The sequence below is a fragment of the Phalacrocorax aristotelis genome, chromosome 3, assembly GCF_949628215.1.
Source record: "Phalacrocorax aristotelis chromosome 3, bGulAri2.1, whole genome shotgun sequence".
Lineage (NCBI taxonomy): Eukaryota > Metazoa > Chordata > Aves > Suliformes > Phalacrocoracidae > Phalacrocorax > Phalacrocorax aristotelis.
Genome location: NC_134278.1, coordinates 79,423,739 through 79,448,242, shown reverse-complemented (window position 1 = coordinate 79,448,242; position 24,504 = coordinate 79,423,739). Strand labels below are relative to the sequence as shown.

Below are 24,504 nucleotides of genomic sequence, written 5' to 3'. Positions count from 1 at the left end.
AGACGGAGACGGAGACCGAGACGGAGACCGAGACGGAGACCGAGACGGAGACCGAGACGAGACGAGGAGGGGAAGAGGAGAGAAGAGAAGAAAAATGGGTCCCATTCATTATGCTCACTGATTCCACAAGCTTGTACCTATTTCTGCAGGAGATACGCTTACCTGGGCAGCTGGCAACATGTGTACAAGGGAGCAGAAGTGATCCTACACCACACATATATGCAGAATTACATGACAGATACTGGTCTAGGTGCTGTGGCAATTGTAGCCAGCTTCCCCCATGTCCCTACACCAAAGAGCACATATTTATTTGAGAAGTTAAAAAGAACTGAGGTCTCTGTGATTAGCACTGCCTGGTGCCACTTGTGCTCTGATCTCATGGCATGCAGTTACAATCCTCTCTTCTCAAAGCCCGAGACTCTCATTTAGACAGAGGCCATGCCAACCCTAACCAATAAGAGTACATCCTTCTCAGAAATTACTACAGCCATAAAGCACACAGCTAGTTTTCTTAATTCTATAGAAGCCATTTTCCTTTTACTTTCATTTGGTCAATCTTTTACAAAACTTTTTTTTTTTAAACAAGCCTTAACGTTAAGTTTTGCTAAATGTGAACGCACTCTGTGAACTTCACAATTTTATGGCCATATAGCTACAAAGAAGGGAATGAGGGGGAGAAAGAAAGAGAAAGCTCTTACAACAAAAGCTGCAAAAGTTATTACAGGTTTATTTTAATTTACTAGACTTCAAGATGACTATATCCCTTGATAGTTGTTCTGAATGGCTCTGAAACCTAGTGGTTTGGCCTGTTAGATATATCAGATTACCTGTGCAGAGCAACGTGCAGTTATCTATACCTTATGCTTCCCAGTACTGGGGAGTGGGACTGGCAGATCTAGGCCTTTGCTTTGGACTCAATTAACCACCAAGGAATTAGCATGGTATTATAGTTATCTTCAGATACCGGATCAGCCTAAACAGAAATGCCGTGAGAGAGCAAATGGGTGGGAAGACTGAAGGGAGCTGATGTCATTGAGCTCACACCGTAATCTAATTCTAGATTGTTTAGGCCTCCCATCTCTCATCCTCTTCTTCTCTTCCTGTTTCTAGGAAAGAAAATAGCCTCCACCCTGCTAATGATCCCTCAGGGGAGGCAGCGTCAAGAGGCAACACTTGCTGCAGCAGAGAGAAGCCACGGCTGCTGCTGCGGCACACAGCATCAGGCTAAGAGTATCCGCAGCCTACAGCCATCAACTCATCTCAGTGGGTGAGGAAGGAAGCCTCCCCCCATCGGAACTCGGCTGACTCAGGGAGGGAGGGGAACAGCTTTTCAGTGAAAACAAACCACCGAGCTTCCCAGAACCCCAGTAATGTCTATGCATTCTCCAGAGAGGATTTGCAGAAAGACAGGAACAAACACACTCAAACAGAAAGATGCATAGTTGGAAACATCATTTGAACATGACATTTCATGGTGAAAACATAGCACAGAGGGCTCAAGAAGCTCTCGGGTTCCTCTCACTCTGCTTTTTCATAACTTCTTTGTCTCCCTCGCCCCTGCTGAATGCTTAGAGCCAGCTTCTGAGCCCCCTCACTGAAGCTGGTAGAAACAAGTAAGCAGGCAAAAAGGGACCACTTACTCTTCTTCCATGATTTTCTTCTCCCCTTTCACACTTCTATCCCACTTCAGCCACTGTCTAACCAGCCTGCAGTGACAGCCACAAAAAATGTCATTAACTGTACTTCTCCTCCCTTACCTTTTTCTCACTGCTAAGAGAGCATCCAGTAATTCTTTCCCTGAGAAACCTTTGTCGTCTCAGATGGAAAGCAACTTTTCCATTACTTTTTCCCGCTCCCTGATTCAGCCTCTGCCAGAGGACAGTGTGCAAACACGATGTTCCACAGATTTGTTAACCACAGAGTGCTACATTCATTTATGACAGGTATGACCTGGGAGAAAAATGAAGAGGGAAGAAGGAGGAAGCATTTGATAAGCCAGTAATTAAATCCTAACATGTTGAATCTCCCACTTTGCTCTCACTGCTTTTGAAGGCAACAAAATCCACACTGGTATTTCCTAGAAATCTCTATACATACAAAAAAATTATCTGAGGCAGGCATTCCTTACAATATAAATTATCGTAATGGCATCAGACCACAGATCCATCTAATTCACCTGGCAGTAACTAAAACAAGGTGCAAGAACAAGGTAAACACAGTGGTACTTTCCTAAATGCTCTTCCAAGCTCCAACAATTTGTGGCTCATGAACTCCCCAACACATACAATCCCATGCATTTAGTATCCCTAACAAACTTATTTTTCATGAACCTGTCCTGTATCCCCTTGAGCTCCCATACACTGCAGCATCCATAATACCTGAGGCAAGGAGTTCTACAGTTTAACTACACATAGTAATGAAGAATCACTTCTTTTTGTACCTCTGCTCAGCAGAGCTTCCTTTGAGCTTTACCTTGTTTGAAAATCTGGCAGTTGCATATGCATATGAAAAACAGTGGTTGCTCCTAAAAATTTGTGTAAATTTTACCACACTATTCCACAGTTCCTGCTGGAAATAGGAGAAAGAACTAAGAAACAAAAAAAAACATAGGGGGGGAGAAAAAGCCTAGGCAATGAGGAAAGAAGGCAACTGTAGCGAAGCAGGTCATTGTATCAAAAAAGAGAATCTGTAATTCCTACTTTAAGGGCACAAAGAAGTCTGCCAGAGAAGTTTACACATCTTTTGACTTTCTGCCCAAGTATCTCAGCAAGTAGAAAGATGTTTTAAATGACAGGCCCCCCTCTCTCCTGACTGCATACTTGGAGACGTTTAGATGCCATATTTATTCCATCAGGCTCATGAAATAAGTTACACCCAACAATTGTGCTCCAGAGATGCCCATTTCAGACAGTAGGGTCTGAGTAACTAGCATGGAGGTCTACGGTCTTCCCAGTTTTGGTTTATCCACCTCCCACTTGGACCATATCTCAACACAGACAGGGAAGGCGCGCAAAGCTGTCCACCCTTTTAGATGACTCTACAGTCCTAATGGAGCAACAGCTTGGGGCACACACTGCAGTTAGCCACCCACACACATAGGTTAATGCACTTTTTGGTGATTCATAAACCCAGATCTAACAGCAGAATCAAGCCTTTTGTTCATTATTTTGGACTGAAACATCAGTTAACATTTTTTACAGATGACTGTCAAGGCAAAATCCTGGACTGAAGAGTCCTGCTTATCTAAAACGATTTTCAGCTACACCCTTTAAGGCAAAGCCATGTCTATTAAAAGAAATAAAGAAAATCCCAGAATCATAATCCTGGAACATTCAGCTGCATACTGTACTCCATGCAGTCCATTATGTCTAGATTTTGCAGGGATCCTCTGTAGAGCAAATGCTATTACTGTGCTACATAATCCCTGCTCACTGCGGACTAGTTAAGGATGGATTTGTACAGTCTTAACTGCAAATTCTTCTGCTTTTGGGTGTTCTTGCCGAATCTTTAATAACATAGCTTTGAAGTTTAATTACTCTCTTAACAGCTGCGACCATTATACTTGAGATGTATACAAGATGAGTAATAAGCTTGTAAAGTAGGAGTTAAATTTAACCAACACAGGAAAACATGAGGAAAGTTTTATTCATCGATAGCTTTGACAAAATTAACTTTAGTGTCATGCACATCGAGTCCAATTTTCAAATCACTGGAGATCTGCCCTCTCAGCCCTTCCAGAAAATTCTATTCAATCACTAATTATGAAAGAGAGGAAGAGTTGCCAATCAAAGCGGCCGGGGAAGGAGTGAGGGGGCAAGAAGATTCACAACGCCAGTTAACTTTACTACTAATATAATGGAAAAAACATGTGCAGAGCAGCCACCCAGAAGATGACTGCCCACAGAATTCTGAAGAAAGAGTTACATCAGAAGAGAAGATGGCCACGGAAGATTACATTGGCACACAGCTCGACTAATCTAATGCACAGAGCTAGAATGAGAGAGACTATGGACACAGAAAAACTGCTCTGACATAGAGATATATTGCCACATTCCCTTTTTTAGAGAAAGGGGAAAGACAGCCTATGTGTCAGCTAACAGAGGACAGATCTTTATGAGGGAAGCATTTCCATAAGATTTTATATGATCGATCATTTTCTTTGACCTCCCCACAATACTGTGATACCCTCAGAACTAAACCGCTCAGATTTGCAAAAAGAACACAAAGGGAGACACTGGAAATGCACATCCAATCAGCAATCTCCTTTTCTATCTTTACTGTTGTTTGCCTGGTGACATAGATACAGTTTTAGGTAAGAATGTACATTGAAAAATGCATGTACATGGAAGTACAGAACTCCAATAGCCCCTCTACACCATTGTCAATGCGAAGCATAAACACACTGTGGCATAGAGTTCATATAGTCAACAATAAATACAAAACTACACATGTAGACTGCAGTTCTGGAACTGTGTTTTCTCAGGCACCCACCTATATTCAGCAAGCATCATTTGCAAAGTAAGGACATATTAGCAAACAGGACTACAGGATTTATTTTCTCAACAATATTTAGTAAGATAAAGGACATTTTTATAACATAGGACATAAATTTTTCTTGGGCACAGCAGGTGCTGACAGATGGAGAGGGACGCACATCACAGCATTTTTTGGTTTTAAGTAGTGGGTTCAGGAATGTTATTCCATGTCACAGAAAGGATGGTTACTGGCTTAAAAGCCTTGGCCTCTAGAAGGTTTTTTCAGATATAAATCATGTCCCATTTTGATCATTTTTTCTTACTGCATCTACAAACTTCTTTTTTGCTCCTGCCATTTTCCAAACTATTCTGGCAGCCATATTTCTATATACGTACCATATTCTACTGGTTCACATAAATCTATATTATACATGAACACCTACGTATATAACTAGACACATAAAAAACAATGTTGAAAGAATGCTAAAGCTGCCAAGTCCAGACTTCAAATGTCGTGAAGTGGCAAGACTCAACTTGCAAATTTTTACACACTTACAAAAAGCATTGTTTCTACCTCTTCACGGTGTTTACAGAATATGAAGGGAAAAGGCAACAAGATTATGTAGGACCCTTTCATCCAAACTCTTGTTGTAATACAATGCATGCTGTCCATAAGAAAAGTTCAGCATCTTTATATTTCTTTTGCTAGAGATTCTTCAAATGTCAGATATGGTAAGAAAACCAGAGTGGTACTTCTTTCTAAACACAGTGCTACGATTGATAGGGAACTTCTGAACTCTGTGAGACAAAACATTAGGGTAAGATACATTTTTACCCAATTTACCCTAATTTTATAAAACTAAAAATCCCCCACTGCCATCTAAATACGGCACGTCTGTTCTCTCACCAAAGGAGAACTTTCTGACAAAAGCTAGAAACGTGTCATCTAAATCTTCCTGTAGAAAACTCACAGAATTCATAATCTCATTCATTGATGACTTGACTTTTATATTTCCAATCTACATTCACATCAAGACATTATAGAGAGGTTTCCATATTGCCAGTTGAGAGGCAGAATTTATTATCTCCACGAATCATTAATTTTAGGCTCCAATAAAAGTACAAGGTCATTTAATGATGTGACAGATTATATCCCATCCCTGAAGTCTGAGGATCCCGAGAACAGCATCTCCTCTGCTAAATCAACCGGAGGGACAGTCTCAAAAACATTCTGCCCAGAGACCACCAGGTTTACCAGCTCTGCTGAGAAACCATCAGCACTGCAAATTCTCCAAGTCCTGCTTATGCATTGTGCTGGCTGAGATTATAACCACCAAAAACTCCAGCTGATTGTGCCAAAGTCCTTTACGTAGATGCACAACTGGAACTTGCAAATTACATGTAGAAACAGCTAAGGCTCATGAAACTCCAAAACATTTCTAGTATGACCAGTGTGGCCAGCAGGGCTGTAATTTCTGTGAATCCAGTATCTGGGGTTCTTGGAATTTACCAGCACTGCTGGCAAAGCAGTCACATCTTGTAACTCCCAGGCGGGCAGGAATGAGGTTCAAGGAACTTACAAGCTCTCTAGGGCGGCTGGAGGAACTTGCAAATTCAGTTAGACAGATACCTAGTGTTCGTGGAAATTTGCCAAACCTCTTCAGAAAACAAATCACAGCTCATGACGCTTACAGTTTTTTCACTGTTGGAACTAAAGTAAGGCCCACTGCAGAGGTTATGCTCCCCAGTGAATGCCTGAATGAGTCTTTGCTAGGAATCTAAGTTATATTCTTGGCTGTGCATCTACAGACAATATGAAATTCCCTAGAGATTCAACATCTGCACCTTCTACCATATGCCTGAAGGATACTGTAAATGTTCTAATGCAAATTAAGCTCTGCGGGTAGTCTGGTGAAGATAGAATCTGTATAAAGTATCTCACACAAAATAAAACAAGCACGAAAGGAGCCAGCAACCAGTCCAGGTTCCAGCTTCAGAGCAGTTCTGGAAGGCTTGATGAAAGGTGAAGATGTTCCTAAGCACAAAGCAGTTGTTTGCTCCTCTGGCAACTGTCGTCTTCTGTTTGAGATATCCCAAACTATCTTCTTAACAACATCAATGACAAGCACTGAAACCCTATAAAAAGGGGGAACACTGATGCCCAGGGAGGCAAGTGGGTATGGGTGATGGGACAAGTGGGAAAAGCAAGGAAAATAACACCTACTGCTGGATATGTTGCATTGTGAGATCGGACACAAAAAATGCCATATGAAGGGACAGATATAATGAAATATTATCAAATCATTATTTCACTGTTGCTTCAAACAAAGCAACTAGCAACAAGCTTCAGCTATCATGTGCTTGAGCCTAACCTGCTAAGCACAGAAGTCTGATAAGTTTTAAAGACTCAGGCTGTTATTATATGAATATTACATATATATTACATGTATATCAGTATAGTGCATATGAATTAACAGATATTCTACTCTCTGACGGTTACCACAGAGTCTAACTGGACTTAGTTATCCCTGGAAGTTTCCACCCCATGTCTGCCTCCAAGTAGCTATGAAATCACTAAGCAGCTTCTGTGGAGGATCTGCACCTCCCCACATCAAAAATCAGTGTTAGATACTACCGTCAGCCTCCTCATTCAATCAGATTCAGGACAGGCCAAAGAATACTCTGACACTGGAACTGAGCCAAGATGTCCATTTCACATTAAAAGTGAGAGAGTAGCCCTTGGAGGGGAACAGTCACAGAGATTAGTCAACATCAGCCCACCCAGGAAGGGAAGATTTTGCCTCATTTGCAGCAATTTAGAGAAAGCCAGGCTCTTCTGGACAGAGGTCTTTGACTGTGGCCTCCAGCACTGCTCTTTGACTTCCAGTTATGCAGCTACATTAGACCCATGTGAAAAGGGACTCCTCCTAGCTCCTAATGCCAGAGATAACCTGGAGCATCATTATCTTTAATAATTCTGGTTCACAACATGTGGGAAGGGGTAGCCCCATTGAGCTACCTATTCTTTCAGCTTTCTCCAAACCTGCTTTGCATCGCTTAGCACAGAGAAGCCTCTACAGAACCCATGGAGACAAATACAGCAGATGCTACCAGAAGGCCTTTACACAACTGCATGTGCTCTCTGTGTGCGTATGCACATATGCATGTGCATTTCAGTACATGTGCATGCGTGTTCATAGGTCTGTCTATACTTCCAGGACTTCTGTACCCAGAGAAATGGATTTTTGCCTTCTAAGAAGCATTGCTTTCATTAAGAGGAAAACAAAAGAGGCTGTAGGAAACATCAATAAGAAGGAGAGGTACCCGATAAGCATGGATAAAGGAAAACCTGATTTATCTATGCTCCTTAGACTCTGCTTATTACACCTACTTCCCCAAGCAGAAGTCTTCCCTCTCATTTTAATCTTTTGAAGACTCTGCACAGACAGTAAACAGTGATAAAAACTGTATGCAATCAATATTTTTTATCCTCACTGATATTAACACACACAAAGAATCTTCTCAACAACAGCCCTTCACACCCTTCTCTGCTGTGTATCACTCTTCCCCTGCACACATACCCATTGTACTCTCAAAAAATACACTGGAGTAATGCAGCCTCTCCCAGATTCCCTTGTGGTGCGGTCCTTGTGAATCTGAAACGGTCTGTTATTCCCGGAACCTGAACCTTAAGACAAATGGTTGCATTTAGGATTCCTACTCTTGCCAGGCTCAGATTTTTTTCCTGAATTCATCTTACCCAACTTTCTGTTTAACTAAATTGAAACAGAAACCACATTTTGCACAGAAGATGAAGATTACAGCAGCAGCTTCAGAAAATACCATACCAGGACAGGAAAGTTTAACACTCCCTAACCAGTCTAGCTCTTCCTAACACCACATGGAAAGACACCTTTGTAGTCATTACAGAAACACACACGCTTTTCCAAATAATTGTATCATAGAGGGTTAGTTAATTGCTTTGACAAGGCAACAAATGAAGCCTCACAAAGCACGTAAGTTTGTATGTAACAGCTTGCTACACCACTTACATAACTCACTCTGATTCTTTTCTCTCTCATGCAATGCTCAAGAAGTAAATTGACTTAAAGGGGGTGGGGGTAGTTATTGCCACACTTTAAACAGGAGGAAAATTAGTTTAATTGCTTATGTTATGTTAGAATATGCTGGCACACTGTGTAAAGACATTAGCTTCCTTTTTAAGGTGATTCTGTTCAGAGAATTCATCGCTTTGGCTCATTTAATCCATGAAGGTTCCTTTCTTCACTAACCAGAGCAAAAGACAATGGAAACTAGAAGTGGAGAGGATTAATGTAACATTCAGTTCTTTCATGTAGCAGATAATAACCTTGGACAAAGCCATGAATTTCAACAGTTCCAGTCTAGGGCAAGCTCAGCTATGAAGCTACATCCCAGTTTCACAGATGATTTTTCTTCCCAAAATGAGCTGAATCAAATGTCCAAATTCAAACTTCTTTAATACATTGAGAGTTTTTGGAACAAGTTCTGGATATAAAGTCTGTGGAGCTCTTCATAACAGTATGAGACGTGGGAAAGACAGCCCCCCCAGAGGGCACTATGCCTGTGCTTTCTATCTAATATTCCATCTTCTCCTCTGCTGGTTTGACATTTGATCTGTAACTATAGAATCCCTTCAAAAATATTTGCACATTTTGGTTTGCCTTCCAGTAAACATTGCACTTAACCTCTGAACACTGAAGGAGACAAACACACCTCATACTGCAACGTTGCCACTGGAGGGCAGCTCTATATTTCTAGATCTTTTTCATTATCTCAAAGAGGAACTAATTTCCTTGCATTCCTACGCAATCGATCCACAACATACAACTTCAGCTCAAGAACCTTATAAAAACCTTCTCTGTTTTAAAGCAAAACGCAATGGTTACCATTTAATTCACTGGTTTATTGTGCATTTATCTTTTGGAGGTATGCAGGATCCCCTTACGCAGATTTCAGAAGGATCTATGCTGAGTTGACTTTTTAATGGAGAGCACCATTGAGGAAACATCTCTTTATTTTGCCAGGGTGCTGTTTGTTTCCACAGTGCATTCCCAACCTCATAGGCTTATGGTATTTTCTGCAGCTTATAAGTCCATGTGCTTTAAACAGCAATAATAGCAATCTATCAAAAACCATGTTTTTAAAGGTCAGCCTTCTTTTAAGGCACACATTTACGTAAAACCACAAAATCTATGTTACGCAATTTTCACCAGAAAAGAAGTGGCTGGTTCAAGTTACCTCATTTTTTCCTTTCTTCCCCCCACCCCCCCACCCCCCCACCCCCCACCCCCCCGCTATCAAGTAGCCTATCATCTGGAAAAATCTCCACCAATGTCAGACCATGCCCCCAAATCAACATTTGCATTTACATTTGTATGTCCACTCTCCGCTTTTAGGCTTGTCCATCAGCCAACAAATGATTGCTGTCAGTCAGATCACAGGAGCTCTGCCACAAGGGGAGTGCAGTCCCTGTTACTCCATACTCAGCTGTATTCCTTATACAAATTTTGGGGGATGCAGGCTCCATAGTAACTTCGCACATGTGTTGAAGCGAAGTCAAATTTCCACAGGGCTCTAGCCACAGATCTGCATGGACACAAACCGAAAGCATCCTTCAAATAAGCCGCACAGAGGTTTTGCCATCCCATTCTTTTCTAAATGACTAAACAGACGATGCATCACATTACCACATCTCTCATTCCCTTTAACTGAGAAGTTCCCCTAATTTTTGTCCCTTATTTCTCAGAAAACTCAGCCAGGAGCTGCAAGGATTACTGGGGCTTGGAAGCCAGTTGTTAGTATTATGCCACCATAATCAAGGGAAGCATGGACTGCATTTCCAGCCTCATTCAGGGACCTGGTCCCTCTTCTGAGACCATCCAGAGCATACCTCAGACTGCTGCGTGGCACTTGGTGCAACAGAAAAGGGAAATTTTTCTGGGACTACCATATTAAATTACTATGAGAACACCTCACAAATAATAATAATATGTTGTAAAAGTTTCTTTCCCTATTAGAAGACCTAGAAGACAAGCCCTACAACTTAATACTTGTACTGGCTATCTTCCAACCGTGAATGGAAAAACACACTGACACAAAAGTTTATTTTAAAAGACACCAGGGGGGTCACTTCCACATTAGGCCAGAGATTGAATTTTCCTCACATTTTGTGAAACTCTTCGGGAGATTTGTTGTGGCATTCCACAGTTCTCCAGGCAAAAAAAGCAAAACATACTGTATAGAGCTTGCAGATGCAGGAGTTGAACACTTCTTTTTAGAAAATACCAACCTACAACAACAAATCTTCTTGCTATTCACAAGAGAATCATTGAGTATTGCAAAACTTGATAATTACTGATTCATGACAGATTTAGGAAAAACATCAGCTTAAGTAATCAGGTCAGGGCACTGCTGTTGACCACAGTGTTGGCAAAAGAAAGAGTTTCTTCATATCTTTCATCAAAGTTTAACATTTCACAGTATTTAGCTTTTAGCACTTCATTGGTCCAGACCAGTAAACAACTGATAGCTTGAGAACTAGAAGTTAAATTGTGAGCAAACATCTTTATTTAGTATTATCTCGTAATTGACTTACACCGTTCACATACTTTTAAATTCGAGTTAGTAAAACTACTGAGGATCCCTAACAGTTGTAAATAATTTATTACTCCCGTTAATAAAATCACAAGATGATTAATCCCTTATACAGCCTGTCACCAAAGGTATGCTGCATCATGTATTGCCAACTGGGAATAAAGATTTTGTTCAGATCTCAAGGTGAACAAATATCAAACCTACTTTTTTGTGAAAGAAATGTACAAGATCTTCATTTCCTCCTGGAAAATGAATGAGGAAAAGTCAAGAGTTTTTCTCTAGTAAAGATTACTGCAAATAAATCCATTCCACTTTCTTCCACACCTCCATGATATTCTTTGCCTAACCCTGGGAAATAATTCTGAAAAGGCAACAGTGTAGTAGAAGAGGGTCTTCTGACTCCAAACGAAGTATTGCAATAGCTTCTTTTCATCTTTCTAAGATGCACATGTAAAAAAAAAAAAAAATTCCTAAACCTGAGAAACTGTGAATCCACCCCAAGTAAATATTTGTTCTGCTGTAGAGAAGACACTATCCTTACCACTTCACCTAACTATGCTAAATGTGACTTACACAACCAAGCGTGTTCTAGCAATTTAAACCCAGCCCACAGGGCCTAACTTTTAACCACCGCAGCTTGCTACGCTTCAGGCCTACATCACAGATATATTTCCTGCATTCTGTAGAAGGATTCTACTGAATAACAACAGCCATGTTGGAGACGAAAAACAAAGGTAATTACATTAAGTGTGTCAAGAATTTGGAGTAATTCCATCCAAAGTAATGCCTTGTGCCACAGCCATAAGCTGTGATTTTCTATGTAAAAGTATTTTTTATATGTATTTGTTCTAAAATGAATGTGACTGTTAACTTTGAATCACTATTAGCTCTAAAGGAATGTTGTAAAACCACTCAACCCTCTGCCTTCAGAGAAACAGAATTATATATCCTCTTATAAAATTTCCTGCTAATTAAAGAAGAAAGGAAAATCTTTGGTGGAAGGCGGGAAGCTATAGGAAGAATGGCTGGTAAGACTGTTTTACAGTCTTCTCCTTAGAACAGTGATTAGAAAGTTTTCACCCATTCACAGGATTATTTTATATTTTTTAAGAAAACTTCTCATTTTCATACAGTTCTACTCATAAAACTTAGGTGCTGACATCACAAAGCCACCATTAAAACAGACAGAATTAAATGTTATCTTCGAAGACTTTCTAAGTGAACAGACTATATTAAGCACAAATAACTCCCTTCTTTATAATAAGACGTGTCCCTGCAGATGAGATTGGGATGCTGGCAGAGCAGTCTCAAGAACTCGGACGATGACTGTCAGAGTATACTGCCTGTTACTCTGAACCACATGCTCCCTCCCCCCCCCCAAGTTTTCACTGATCTTGTGATATACGTGCAAGGTAATACACATGCACACTCACACACAGCAGTTACATTCTCTTTCCACACACGGTGGGAGCTGGTTTGGAATTAATGCTAAGTTCAGTAATTATTATAGTTTCCCGAAAACAGTCTTAAGCAATGACTCCACTGAATGACATCATGGTCCAGTAGTTACTTTTTTTTCTCTCTTTTTGCTTTTGGCTAATCTTCTTTTGAATCAGCATAACAAACGGGACTGAAGAAAAACACGGAAAAAACAAGGAAGGGTTCTTCTTAACAACTGCAGTGCCACAGTCTTAAGGCCAAAGTCACCTCCATTGTCTTTGTGCCCTCCCCTTTAAAGCAGCAAGGAATGTACCATCTAACAGCAACCAGAAGACCTGTCCCCAAAAGCCATTATGCACAGTAACTCACAAAACTGTACAGGCTCCTCACGCGCTGCAGTCGACCACACGAGTCTCAATGCATCTGCAGTGCAAGGGAGAGAAAGAATCTCACCTTTGGTCCTAAAGCAGTAAGTGCCAAAAAAGCTATTTTACAACCAAGCAATCAAAAAATCTACTTCAACAGGCTTCATTCATTCATATTCAAGATGACATGTTTCTTAGAGCCCACAGCTTACTTAAAGATACCTGTCAGGAGTTCCAGTAACATTCAGAGATTTGTATATTAAATGCCTTCCTGAAAGATTTATAAATTCCAGGTACTTAATAACTGAGACAGATAATTAATAACTCAGCCACAATTTGCTGACAAAATGTTGAACCAAGAGCTCTCCTTTGACTTGAGAAAAGCACAGGCAAGCTCAATCAGTTATGCTTCTCCTGCTCTACTGTTTTCTTGTAAAGCTTGAATTTATATGATAAAAGTCTGTTCTCTCTTAGAGATACAATTTGAAAAATGATTGATGAGCATGAGCATAAATGACCAAGACCTAAAATTCTGACACATTCTAATTATGGCTTCTAGAACTGAAAATCTCTGCAACCACATTTCACTGTTTAAAGTGCTGTCAAACATTACAGTGAGAAAGGCACATTTTTTCCAAGAGTAAGGGAGCAGGAAAGCAAAAATATTTTCTACATAAAATGAGATAAAAGATAATAAATAAGGAGTCTGGAAATATGTACTAATAAGACACTGAGTAGGATCCAGGTAAATACATTCCCCTCCTTTGCACCAATGCAAGAGATTTTTTTCACATGCCCCCATCTCTTTTTGTTACTATTTTATAAATCCACGGAAAGACATGAGGACAGATCAGTGCTCCAACTGTAACTTCGCCTGCACAAAGTATCCAGTGCTTTTCTTAAAGCATGTACCTATCCTTTATCTTATGTACATTGAATTCACGGTCAGCAAACCACTTTAAGCAACTTTAGGGAGCCTTCTGCAGGACATGGAAGCACAGCCTACCAAACACTCCCTGGCTAACACGGGAAATGGCAGAAATGTCATTTCTGAGAAGAACTAATCCCCATGTGGGAGCCTCTCTGAGTGTGCTCCGTACAGTCACCTGACAGCCCTGGGAGCTACCAGGCTGCCTTGGAGGCAGGGGGCAATACCTCAGGCATTGTTCTGCAGCCTCCGAAGAGGGACACTTTAATATCTTAATCTCCAGAACTGTATTTACGACCTGCAGCTGTGGTGCCAGAGGCCCACAGCCCCATACACACTAAGCCTATTGTTGGCAAAACAGAGCTCTGAGGTTTCTTGAGTGACATAAGCAAGTTAACTGAACTACACTAGGCTGCCCTCGATGGGGGTGGAGAGGGGTGTTTGTTTTTCTTTGTATTGATCAGTTTATTTTGGGCCTTTATCACTTTTGGCATTAGCAGTCTTCTAAATTTTAATAGCCCTTAAAGCATGGTAAGGCGTGAACGAGCAGAAATTAATTTGTCAGAGCTTTGGGTTTGCAGGGAACAAGAACTTGAACTGATTAATAAAAAAAGAATTCCCATGTTACACATAATTTAAAAGTAGTATATATTGTAGCTTAGGTGTTAGTTTATTACACGGACAAAATGTTTGGTATTGTTCTGCAGGCACTTAGAAGGGGCACCTCAATGACTCAGAGCAGTGGTGTTCCCTCCATTTCACTCCCAGAACTGAGTTTTCCCCGATGGGGTTAAACTCCTACAGTGCATGTTTTGGGAACACACAGGGATATGGACTGGACTTTTCTGTGCCAGCTTGCAGTTTTATCAACTTCCAGCCTTTTCCAGAATTCTGATGCCTTTCAACCACATGTATCTGCAGAGGTGTGAGAGGATAACCCCTTTAATCTCACAAAAAGGAAAATCCCCACTCTTACTTTTCTTCTGCTTTCTGTATGACAGCATACGGGCTAACACTAAGTTAGTTTGATATCCTAGGGAATTAAAATGCTCTGACATATAGTCCTTAGTATTAACATGCCGATATTCACCAGAAAAGTTGTGCCTCCAGACAATAATTAACAGGTTAACTGTGCAAGTTGTTTGCCAAATTCACCCACACGCAATATAAATAAGAACTGCTGCTGCTTTTCTGGTATTAGTAACTTTTTCTCAAAAGGGAAAGAAAAGAAAAGCAAACTCAGAGAATTCATAAGATGCTTATGAAACCAAGTTATTGTTTAACATCTCTACTGATCCTGATGTTTATGAATTCTAAAAAGCGGAACAGCCATTAGCAAGAGCTTTGCCCACGAATCTGTTCTTCTAAGGTCCTCTTCCACTGCAGCATTTCTGAGATGCCTCATTTTTATTGCGTGAAAGATCACAACACTATCACGGCTCCATTCTAGGTCCATGAAGTTCTGCAGAAAGCATTAGGTTAAGATTTTCAAATACGGATATCTGCCTTGAAGGTGTTCAGTACTTTCTGAAAATTGGGAATGCTCCATGTCCTCTTGTCTGAGGACAAAAAAGGCTGAATTATTCAATATAATTCAAAAAGATGCAGAGCTAAATACAATACTGAAAAACTGCAAAAAATAAAACTAGGGCATATTAACAGCTTGAACAGCCTGCTGAAGTTGACCTGCCAATTAGAAATGCAGGCTGGTCATACATACATATTCTATTCCAATCAGCTCGCATTTACCTTTCTCAGAGATGAAGAAGGCTATGGGTCAAAAAGAGACAGCTGCTGCTCAGAGGAAGGAGAAATGGATTTCCTGCATGGAGGGAAGATAAAGAGAGGACACAGAGTTTTTACTCATCCACGCTTGTTTTTCTCTCTGAAACATGAACGTTGCAGTAGATGAAGTTTTGCCTAGTTCTACTTTCAGTTGAGGCAATGGCAAGGTGCCCACAGCAGGCCCTGTCACTGCTGCCTCAAGTCAACCTCACAGATAAGCATCCAAATTCCACTGACTTTGAAAGGGATCTGGGTATCTAAGAAAGTTAACAGTCTTTGGAAATCCTAGATGCATTCGTCCCGCTTCCCTGTGCAAGCATCACATATTTTCTTCATTTCACAGACAGAGAGAATACCAAGAAATAGATTAAATTATTTGCATGAAAACTCACGAGAAGCCAAAACTAGAGAAGAAAACGGTCTCCAGCATATTCTGGGTAATACTGGATCTGAATTCTGGTATTTCTATTTTGCCTTTTAGCCAGAGCAAGGAACTGCACTGACGTAGTTTAATCAGAAGAAAAATATATATTGCAGCTAGTCTTTTGGATATCAGGAAGGTTGTCTATTTCTCAGATGGGTTATAGTTCTGTGAAAAGGTTCTAGACAGTTCTCACTTCAATCAAACAGGCTGAAACCTAGTACAGCATCAGGCTTAAACTCCTGTATGCAGCAACGCTGGTTTTCCAGAAAAAGGAAAGAAGGAATGACAACTCCAGCGATGCAAAAGCCACATACCTATGCTGAGGCATGTTTCCCAGTCTGCTCTTTCTCTTATCTTGGATGAGAAAAATAAAAAGAGAAAAGAAGCGATGGAAAATCACGGGTAGAGTGAGCAACAGGAAAGAGCTGCTACACAGAATAAAATGACTGGATGAGTTAGAAATACCCATACAAACAAGAGATAGGAAGATTGTTCAAATTCCAGATACAATTGCTTAAGAAAATAAAATCTTCACAGCAATAGTGATGCAATTTAAGTTAAGGCCCAAAATTTGTCATCACTGAAATTCTTACTACATTAAATAGTCTTTACCTGTGTGGTTAACCCATAAAAATAGAATTCTGTGGTTGTGAGTAAACTTTTGTTAAGTTGGGCCTCAAAGTCATGCCCTTGAAAACACTGAGAAAGCACCTGTATGCCATATTCTCTAATTTTTCAATGGGAAGCCTGAAATTAGCATCACACATAAGTATCAGCAGGAGTGGTGTACAGGCATGAAAAATGCTAATTCCCTAAGATACAAGAGGTGGCGAACCACACATGGAAAGTAAAATGGACTCCTCCTTCCACCACACTATCATGTCCTCATTTCATGCATTCTTTTCAGCTGTATCAGAAAACTACTTACACTTCTGAAGCCCTTCAATTTTCTCATTTATTACTGTTCTACAATTGTACCAATGAATAAGATGGACAGCCTCTGGCGAGCTGCTCTTCTCATTCACTCACTCTCACTCACATCTTCTTTTACAGTCAAAGGACTCCGGTGGCCATACAATTACCACATTCTCTGGGCATTCAAACATCTGCTAGAGTTTACAGAAACACACAAAATATACAATCATACCCTTATAAACTGCAGCAGAAAAGCAAACTGCATGCTTGATAAGTTGCATGCAAACCATGTGCTTGATCTTTAGTAAAAGTTTAAAAAAGGCAACAACATACATTAATACCCTCAGAGCATTGTTAGACATTTAGAAATGAAATCACAGGTTAGCCAAAGACCTCAGCACAACAAAACTCATGCAAGATCTCTCATATGGGAGATAATTTAACAAAATAAAGGCTGAAACTCTAGGCTACTAGATTTTCTAATCCACCTCTCATGCTTTTTTCCTCAACAAATTGCAAGAATTAAGGAGCAGGATTGTTTGTGTATTCTGTCACCTACGTACTCTACTGCAGTACAAAGCAGCAAGCAAATAATAATGATAAATATATCTTTAATTTTCAAGTGAGCCTTAAGAAGGTGAGAATATGTTCTTTGTCCTTTGCCACTGACATTTTGGTCCTCGTTAACTTTTTGTAATTTCAACATCTATGATCAGAAAATGGTATGACACATTTTTACCTCTCACTGTTAGTTTTCCATGAAAAGGAAGAGTAGTTTGCTAATACAGTTCTTCTTTCAAATTAAGTTTACAGTAAAGTAACACCTCACACCATATACAATATGCTTATGATACCCCCTTGAAGATAAATAAACTTGTAAAGCCTTGCCTCAAATAAAAGTACAACATTTGTCATATTTAATCAGCAATAAAGTCAGACATATAATTCTTCACAATTTATCCTTCACCAACACTATGTCATTTCCAAGTTGAAGCATGGAAAAATTTTTGACATTTGCAGGCAGTGTGGCAGAAAGGCAGCCTGCCATGTTATCAAAATAATTTATGTTCTAAAATTCCTGTGAGTCCAACATGAATATAACATCTCCACCATTCCAGCTCTTACTTTAGACAACTCCAGTGTTACTTGATATGACATACTCGGGAAAAGAAATCATCTAAAATTGACACTGATAGTCCCCTGAGCTGACAAATACAAGTTGCTTAAACTCGCTGTGTGCTTGATTTTCTGTTCTAGTGAGCTATGTTTGAAACAGGAAAAGGGGGTCAGATCAGGGAGTAGAAGAGATTAAACTGCAATTTTGTTTTCCTCATTTTCGGGCTAGCCTCTAGTATCAATCTCAGCCTGCTCTAAATTATGTCCAGCTGTCTATTGCCCACAGGGACCATTCTAGCAGCCAGAATTAGCTGGAGTGCAGTGACATTTTGACCACACACAGTCTTCCTTCAGCCTACCTATCCTTGGGTTTTTGAGGACAATGAGGGGTGACAACAAGTCCTGCCAGGAAGAAAAAACATAAACGTTTAAGTCGTAAACACATTCGAGTTAAAGAATGTACAAAACCCATGGTTTTTAAAGAAAGCAAAAACTGAGATGTGACAAAGTGTTCACTAAAGCAGCAGGGAATAGAGTGCACCATTTTCAGAAGGAGCCAAAAAGCAGATAATTAGGGGCCAGCCTCACAGGGCTGCTTCGATAGGAAGCCCTGTCAGCGACTGTTGTAAGGCGCTGGCTTCAGCAGTGCCATGTTGTACGGTCAGCAAGAAAGAATGGATGGTTCGACCACTTCTTACACAATGTCTTCAGACATTTCAGATAAGTAAATAAGTTGTTCTACCGCTGAGCAGTTCAGTCACATCCCTCACACACTCCTCAACATTTCCAAGGGTCTAAATCCTGCTATCCTACATCAGGCAAATTTTCAGTTGCCTCAGCAGGAGATATCTGAAATACAAAATTGTGAACTGAGTCTACTACCTCCATTTAAAGGATCAAGAGCTATCCTTGGCAGAACATGGGGTTTCAGCAAATGTACAACACTGTCTGAAGCCAAGTACAGGATCTATGCTCAGCCGGCGTTCATACGTCCTCCAAAATTATATTTCTGCTGTTCTCGGCTTCATTTTTTCTAGAGTGAAAACAACCCATTGCAGTTCTGTGATACAGGTAATGTTTTCCTGGGTAGTAGATTAAGACAAAACTTGTTTAAATTTTGACTTAATCCAGAATCCAACAAGCTAAATTCAGTTCTCTTTGCATGGTAGATAAGACAAAACATTCAAAACTCACTAAGTATTGTTGCCAGTAGATATAAGTAATTGATGTTACTAGTTTGCATTCATTAGATTATTAGGAATGCCTGTACTGTTCTGTAAGCACGAAACAGTGAAGTTTCAAGATAATTAGGGGGCATGTCATAAACATGAAACCAGTTTACACTAACACAAGTCAGTAACTTAGAGTAACAATCCAACACTTCAAAGTTGTATTTCTAAATAACATACGGGCTTAAAGGGAATGTTTTTTGGAGCGGGAGAGTAGGTGTCAAAAGATTGCTTGTTAAATAGGCCGGCATATGAAAGTACATATAAAATATCCTAAAAATGAAGTCAACCTAAATTTTCTCTATGACACCATGTTGTTGCTTCTGTGCTTAATTACCAGTGAGGTATGTGGACTGTGAGTCCTACAGTTTTAGGAGTCCCACTTATCTGTAAGCACAGGAACTTCAGTGAGAGAGGAAAAATCCTGTCTTCTCTCATAACTACATAAAAAAAAGACAGGCAACGTAGTGTTACAGCTAAAAGTATTCTGAAATTACCCAACTTGGCTCTTTCTAAACCAGGTAAGAAAAGAAACAACTTGGTTCAGAGACAAAATTAACGTGCAACATATGGCCATCTGAAAAATAACTGATGTTTTACGTAATTTCAAATATAATTTAATGTTAAGAACTTAAGGGATTCTGTAGGAAAGCTATTCTCTAGGCCAGCAGTGCCAGAGATCTGCAATGTAGCATGATGTTTTTTCAGGAGATCTCAAGTTCTCCAGGCCCTTCATGGTAAACATTACAGAGGTAAAGCTTTTTTTTTTTTAAATTAAGGACCTGGTGTTCAACTAAAGTAGAGGAATAGAGTAGGGCTGCACTACTAAAGCACAGTGCCCCCAGAAGCAAAACTGGGGACTAAATAAAGACCCAGTTTATCCCTCCATAGAAAGAATTCCCTGGCATGCTGCTCCTCACCGTAACTGTGCCACCTACAAGAGCTTCTAAATCTCTGTAACACCTGCTCATCCTCCCTTCAGTAGCTCTCCAGCTGGGTAGGGAAATAATGGAATTTCACATACAGAAGAAGCGCTCAAAAGTAATAATTGCTGAACTTACACAGTGTCTAAGCGAGCAAGCATTCCTCTATGAAGGATCCCTTGCATTTTTTATTTACCAAATTCAGAATGGGCAGGAAAACACATCAGTCTTGCTAAATTTCAAATAGCTTGCCTGGATGGATAAACACTCCATACTATTGCTTTCAAAGTCACAATGCAGTGTATATTAAAAACATTCATTTATACACAGTCTTTCAAAAACATGCTCCAAGGAGCAAGCCCAGTGCCCAGCGTGAGCCAGTTCATCAAAACCTCAAGTAAGATGATGGTGAAACTCAGTTGTCAAGGAGCAAGGCAGCCACCACACCTCAGTGCTCCTGGGATCACAGCCCAACTTTGTAGGATAGGGCAAACCATACCATATAATCCGCTATATACAGTAAGGCTACTACAGGTCTATTATAATCTATAAAAGGTAAATTAGTAAGCACCACCTCATTTCCCTCCTTCCCACCTCTGCCTCATGGGGCTCCCTCCGCCTGACACATGCGACCCACGACAGAAATTCCCCAGGCAGGGATGGTGGGACAGATCCAGGCGTCCCTCCCCTGGCGGCTTCACCCATGGTTTCCCTCAGGACGCCGCCCGCACCCTCTCCGCCCGCTTTCCCTCACGGGCCCAACATGGCGGCGAGGCGCCGCACCTGCTCCGCCTAGGAGCGCCTCAGACGGCGGGGAGCGGCGGAGCGCCGGGCCGTGCCCCGCCCCGCGAAGGGCTCCGGCCGCCGCGGGGTCGGTAGGGGGCGTCCGGGGGCTCCGTTAGGAGCCGGGACCGGTGGCGGCGGTGGTGGCGGGGGGGAAGGAAGGAGAGCCAGCGGACGGACGGACGGACGGACGGACAGAGCCGAGCCGCCGCGGTAACGCGCCGCCGGGAGCAGCGACCGCCGCCGCCCGCACCGGCCCCGCCGCAGGTAGGAGCGGACAGCGCGGGGGCTGCTGCCTGCTTTGATGCCCCTCGGGGTGGGGGGCCGCTCCCCGGGGCGGGTTTGCGGGGCAGGGCGGGCTGAGCCCGGCAGGTGCCCGGCGGTAGCTTCTCCTCCGCGGGGAGGTGGGTCCCGCCGCGTCCCTCCCGGGTCTTGCCCTCCTCGTGAACGGTGAGTTTTTACCAAAAAACCGCTTTACCACCCCAAAACGTGCGATGGCAGGGCGGTCTCACTGCCTGCTCCCAGCCCAGCGCCGCTCCGGAGCGCACCGCTACCAGTCCAGTGTGGCGTTATTTTAAACTCTATTTACTTATGATTATTCCGGGCCCCCCCCTCCCCTCAGCTGGACAAAATACAAGGGGCTGAAGCACAGCCAAACCTCGCCCTCTTCTTGCAGGAGAAAAGGGGCAGCGTCCCCGCCGCTTCACCCAGGTAGGGGCTGGGCGGGCGCCCTGCGCTGGCAGCCGGGGCAGGACCCGGTCCCGGACGCGGTCCCGGGGGTGCTGACTCCTCCTCCAGCGAAGGGGAACGCGAAAAATATTCCCCTCGTTTTTGGTTTGTTTGTTTGCTTTTTTCTCTTTCTTTCTTTCAAGGTTCACGATGTTGACAGCTATGTTCTTGGCTGCTCTCATTCTTATTACAGTACATTCGCAGGAAACTGAGGAAACCATAACGTACACGGTAAGGTTTAATAGCGTTCGAGATAATTACCGCTTTGCAGGGATTCTTTTCTAAATGACCCGTAAGAAAAACCAAATTTCTTGCCAATGTATGGCATGCAATACGAAGTTCTTTGAGTTCGAATGTTAACCATAAAATAAGCTGTTCCTGCACTGAAACAGTGTTCTGAAGTTGACATGATTGAGCAAAATAAGCTGCAACTGCCTCTTCTGAGAAGCTTATCTATGTGCTGAGCTTGATGAGCTGAACAAAATTATGAGGTTTTAATATTTGTTTTTTAATCCACTTTCATAAAGACAGGGTCCCTAGGACCTTCACTTGAAATACATGGAATTTGACAGATAATTAGGTCAAACATTCTTTTGTGTTTTCTTTTGGATATCTCAAGCTGTTTTTAACAAAATGTAAGTACTTCAAATTTCAGTGCTCTTAATGAAGCATCGAAGTCCTGGTGTGATTGTGGGACTCCTAGTTTCTGAGCTGCTTTCGAGCAGTAGTTTTGCATGGCTTGACAAAATTGTACAAGAATAGTGTAAATAAGTTCTACTTGTAACCAAGTGATAGGGTAAGAGATGTAAAGGCCTTTTTGTAAGGCTTTTATTTATTTTTTTTTAATCTGCTTGTGCTCAGTGTTTGGCTTGCGTAATGCATGTCATTGAAGGAGTGGCAATTGCATCGGCTTGGGCTGAGGAAAAACCTGCATTTTCACATCTGATTACAGTTGTAATCCCTGTAACTTGCTTCATATGGGTGGACCTCTGAATATGTGTACAGACATTAGCGCAATGCCACACAAGCAGAAAATCCTGCATGCATGCAAAAAGTTAGAGAACCACAGCCAGAGACTGAGATTGTCTCTTATACAAGTAATCCCACTGAAGTCAGTGGGATGGCCCAAGCAAGTAAATATTGCAGAGTTGGACCTTATAATAGAAGATGGGGCTCAAAGAAGCATCAGGAAGTCAGTCATAAAGTACTTTAGCACTGGCCTTTAGAAGCAATAGTTTTTTGAAGGTTGGGGGTACTTCTATTTAGAGGCTTCTGTGATTTTTAAGTCCCTATAAATAAGTGGAGACTGAAGATCTAAGTACCCTCTGAAAATCCAGACTAACACAGGAATTCCACCCCCCTCCTTTTCCACTTATTACATGTTCTTTTTAAAAAATTAAGTAGCATTTTCTGATAAGCCTACATAGTTCTGTTTATCTCAATGGAAAATTTCTAGCATCCATATATGACTTGGGTTCCTGTACTCTATTTTCAAAGAGGTCCTAGCGTTTAGGTGCTTCAGTGATCATTAGACTCTAACCATATAAAACTACTTAAGAAAAAACCTAGCTTTTGGAAATTTTACTCTTAGGATGCTACTGTTTCTCCTGCGTACATTGTATTCATTTAGGGCCAAATCTTTCTCAATTGTAAAAGTCCCTTCAGCTGCAGTAATAGATGGACTTGGCTTCTTCCAGTTAAATAGACAGTACTTCTGTTGTGCATTAACAGGAATTGGGTGATTCAGTAAACGCATGAATTAGCTGTTTTCCTTTGGGTTTGCATTTTCATAGCTACAGTAACTTTGGTGTTGTCAACTCAGCATGTAGTCATTCCTTTAGAAATTGAGAATTGTAATACAATTTGCTGTCTGCTTACCCCTTTGGAAGAAAAACCCTCCAAAGTTACAACTTGCTGCTACGTTTGGCAGATAACTGGTGTCACCTGCAAATGAAGAAAATATTTTCAATCCTAATGCTGAGTCAGTGTCTGTTAGTAACAAGTTCCTCAAAATAACTTGACGATAGCACGTGGAACAAGTGGATCTTGGCATTGCAAGGTCAGATTTGTCACACATGTAGTTCCTCTGCAGCAGGGGAGCTGCAACAAGATTTAGCTTGCTTGACTGCCACTAATTACATTAGCTGACTTGATTCCTTTTTTTCTGTAGGGCCATTAAAGTAATATCCTGAGCAGCATAGCATGTATATGCACCTACGTAGGACAGTTTGGTTGATTCACTGGTATTTTAAGTGTGTCTCCTGCAGTTGGTAGCATTGTGATACTTTGCTAATCAGCTTCTTTAATTGTCACCTGAGATTAAAATTACCGCACTGTAGAAAATTTAATGTTTTTGGGCAGAGGAATAACGAAGATGCCTACCTAACTGCAGGGCAGACTATTTAAAATTCTGCCCACAGTCACTGGTCTGCACTGGTATGAATAGTTGCTGAGTATAGCCTTGTTTGAATTTTGCTAAGTCTTATTTATATAAGTAGTCCCACTGTTATAGACTCTAACCATTTATTATATGTCTCACAATATAAATTGTTCTTCCTAGACTGTAGTTCCTGGAGTCATGTGATTAAAAAGCATGTGAATGAATTTCCAGCTGTCATGGCATCTTTCCCTGTTGCTTGAGTGCTAATGGGAGAGAGGACGAAGTACAGGGGGATTGAGGCCCATCAGTCCCTCTGGGAAACCAGCCCCAGGAATGAAAGTTGTTCACCTGTTGGAAAGCAGTGAACAAGATCAAA

At 41.3% G+C, this 24,504-nt stretch overlaps 1 protein-coding gene and 2 long non-coding RNA genes across 11 annotated transcripts in view; 2 read left to right on the top strand and 1 right to left on the bottom strand.

The window, feature by feature from the left end:
* LOC142054925 (uncharacterized) overlaps positions 1-4,580 on the top strand; it is a 44,758-nt gene extending 40,178 nt beyond the window's left edge. The window contains exon 3 of the long non-coding RNA XR_012659725.1: positions 1,111-4,580. This is a non-coding gene — a long non-coding RNA (uncharacterized LOC142054925). The remainder of the gene's footprint in view (positions 1-1,110) is intronic.
* Positions 1-24,504, bottom strand: part of LOC142054924 (uncharacterized) — a 174,540-nt gene that overhangs the window by 79,183 nt on the left and 70,853 nt on the right. For 4 of the 8 annotated variants that reach the window (XR_012659718.1, XR_012659715.1, XR_012659722.1 and 1 more), the window contains one exon: positions 22,494-24,476. The exons of 2 other annotated variants lie outside the window; for them this stretch is intronic. This is a non-coding gene — a long non-coding RNA (uncharacterized LOC142054924). Of the gene's footprint in view, positions 1-22,493; positions 24,477-24,504 lie in introns of those variants that run through there. 2 more of the 8 variants (XR_012659716.1, XR_012659717.1) reach the window with 2 other exon arrangements.
* EFEMP1 (EGF containing fibulin extracellular matrix protein 1) overlaps positions 21,012-24,504 on the top strand; it is a 49,592-nt gene continuing 46,099 nt past the window's right edge. Inside the window, exons 1-2 of one of the 2 annotated variants that reach the window (XM_075088141.1) lie at positions 21,012-21,286; positions 21,892-21,979. In XM_075088141.1, coding sequence (XP_074944242.1) covers positions 21,899-21,979 — 81 coding nt within the window. In that variant the 5' untranslated portion in view covers positions 21,012-21,286; positions 21,892-21,898. Of the gene's footprint in view, positions 21,287-21,370; positions 21,731-21,891; positions 21,980-24,504 lie in introns of those variants that run through there. The other variant, XM_075088142.1, reaches the window with a different exon arrangement.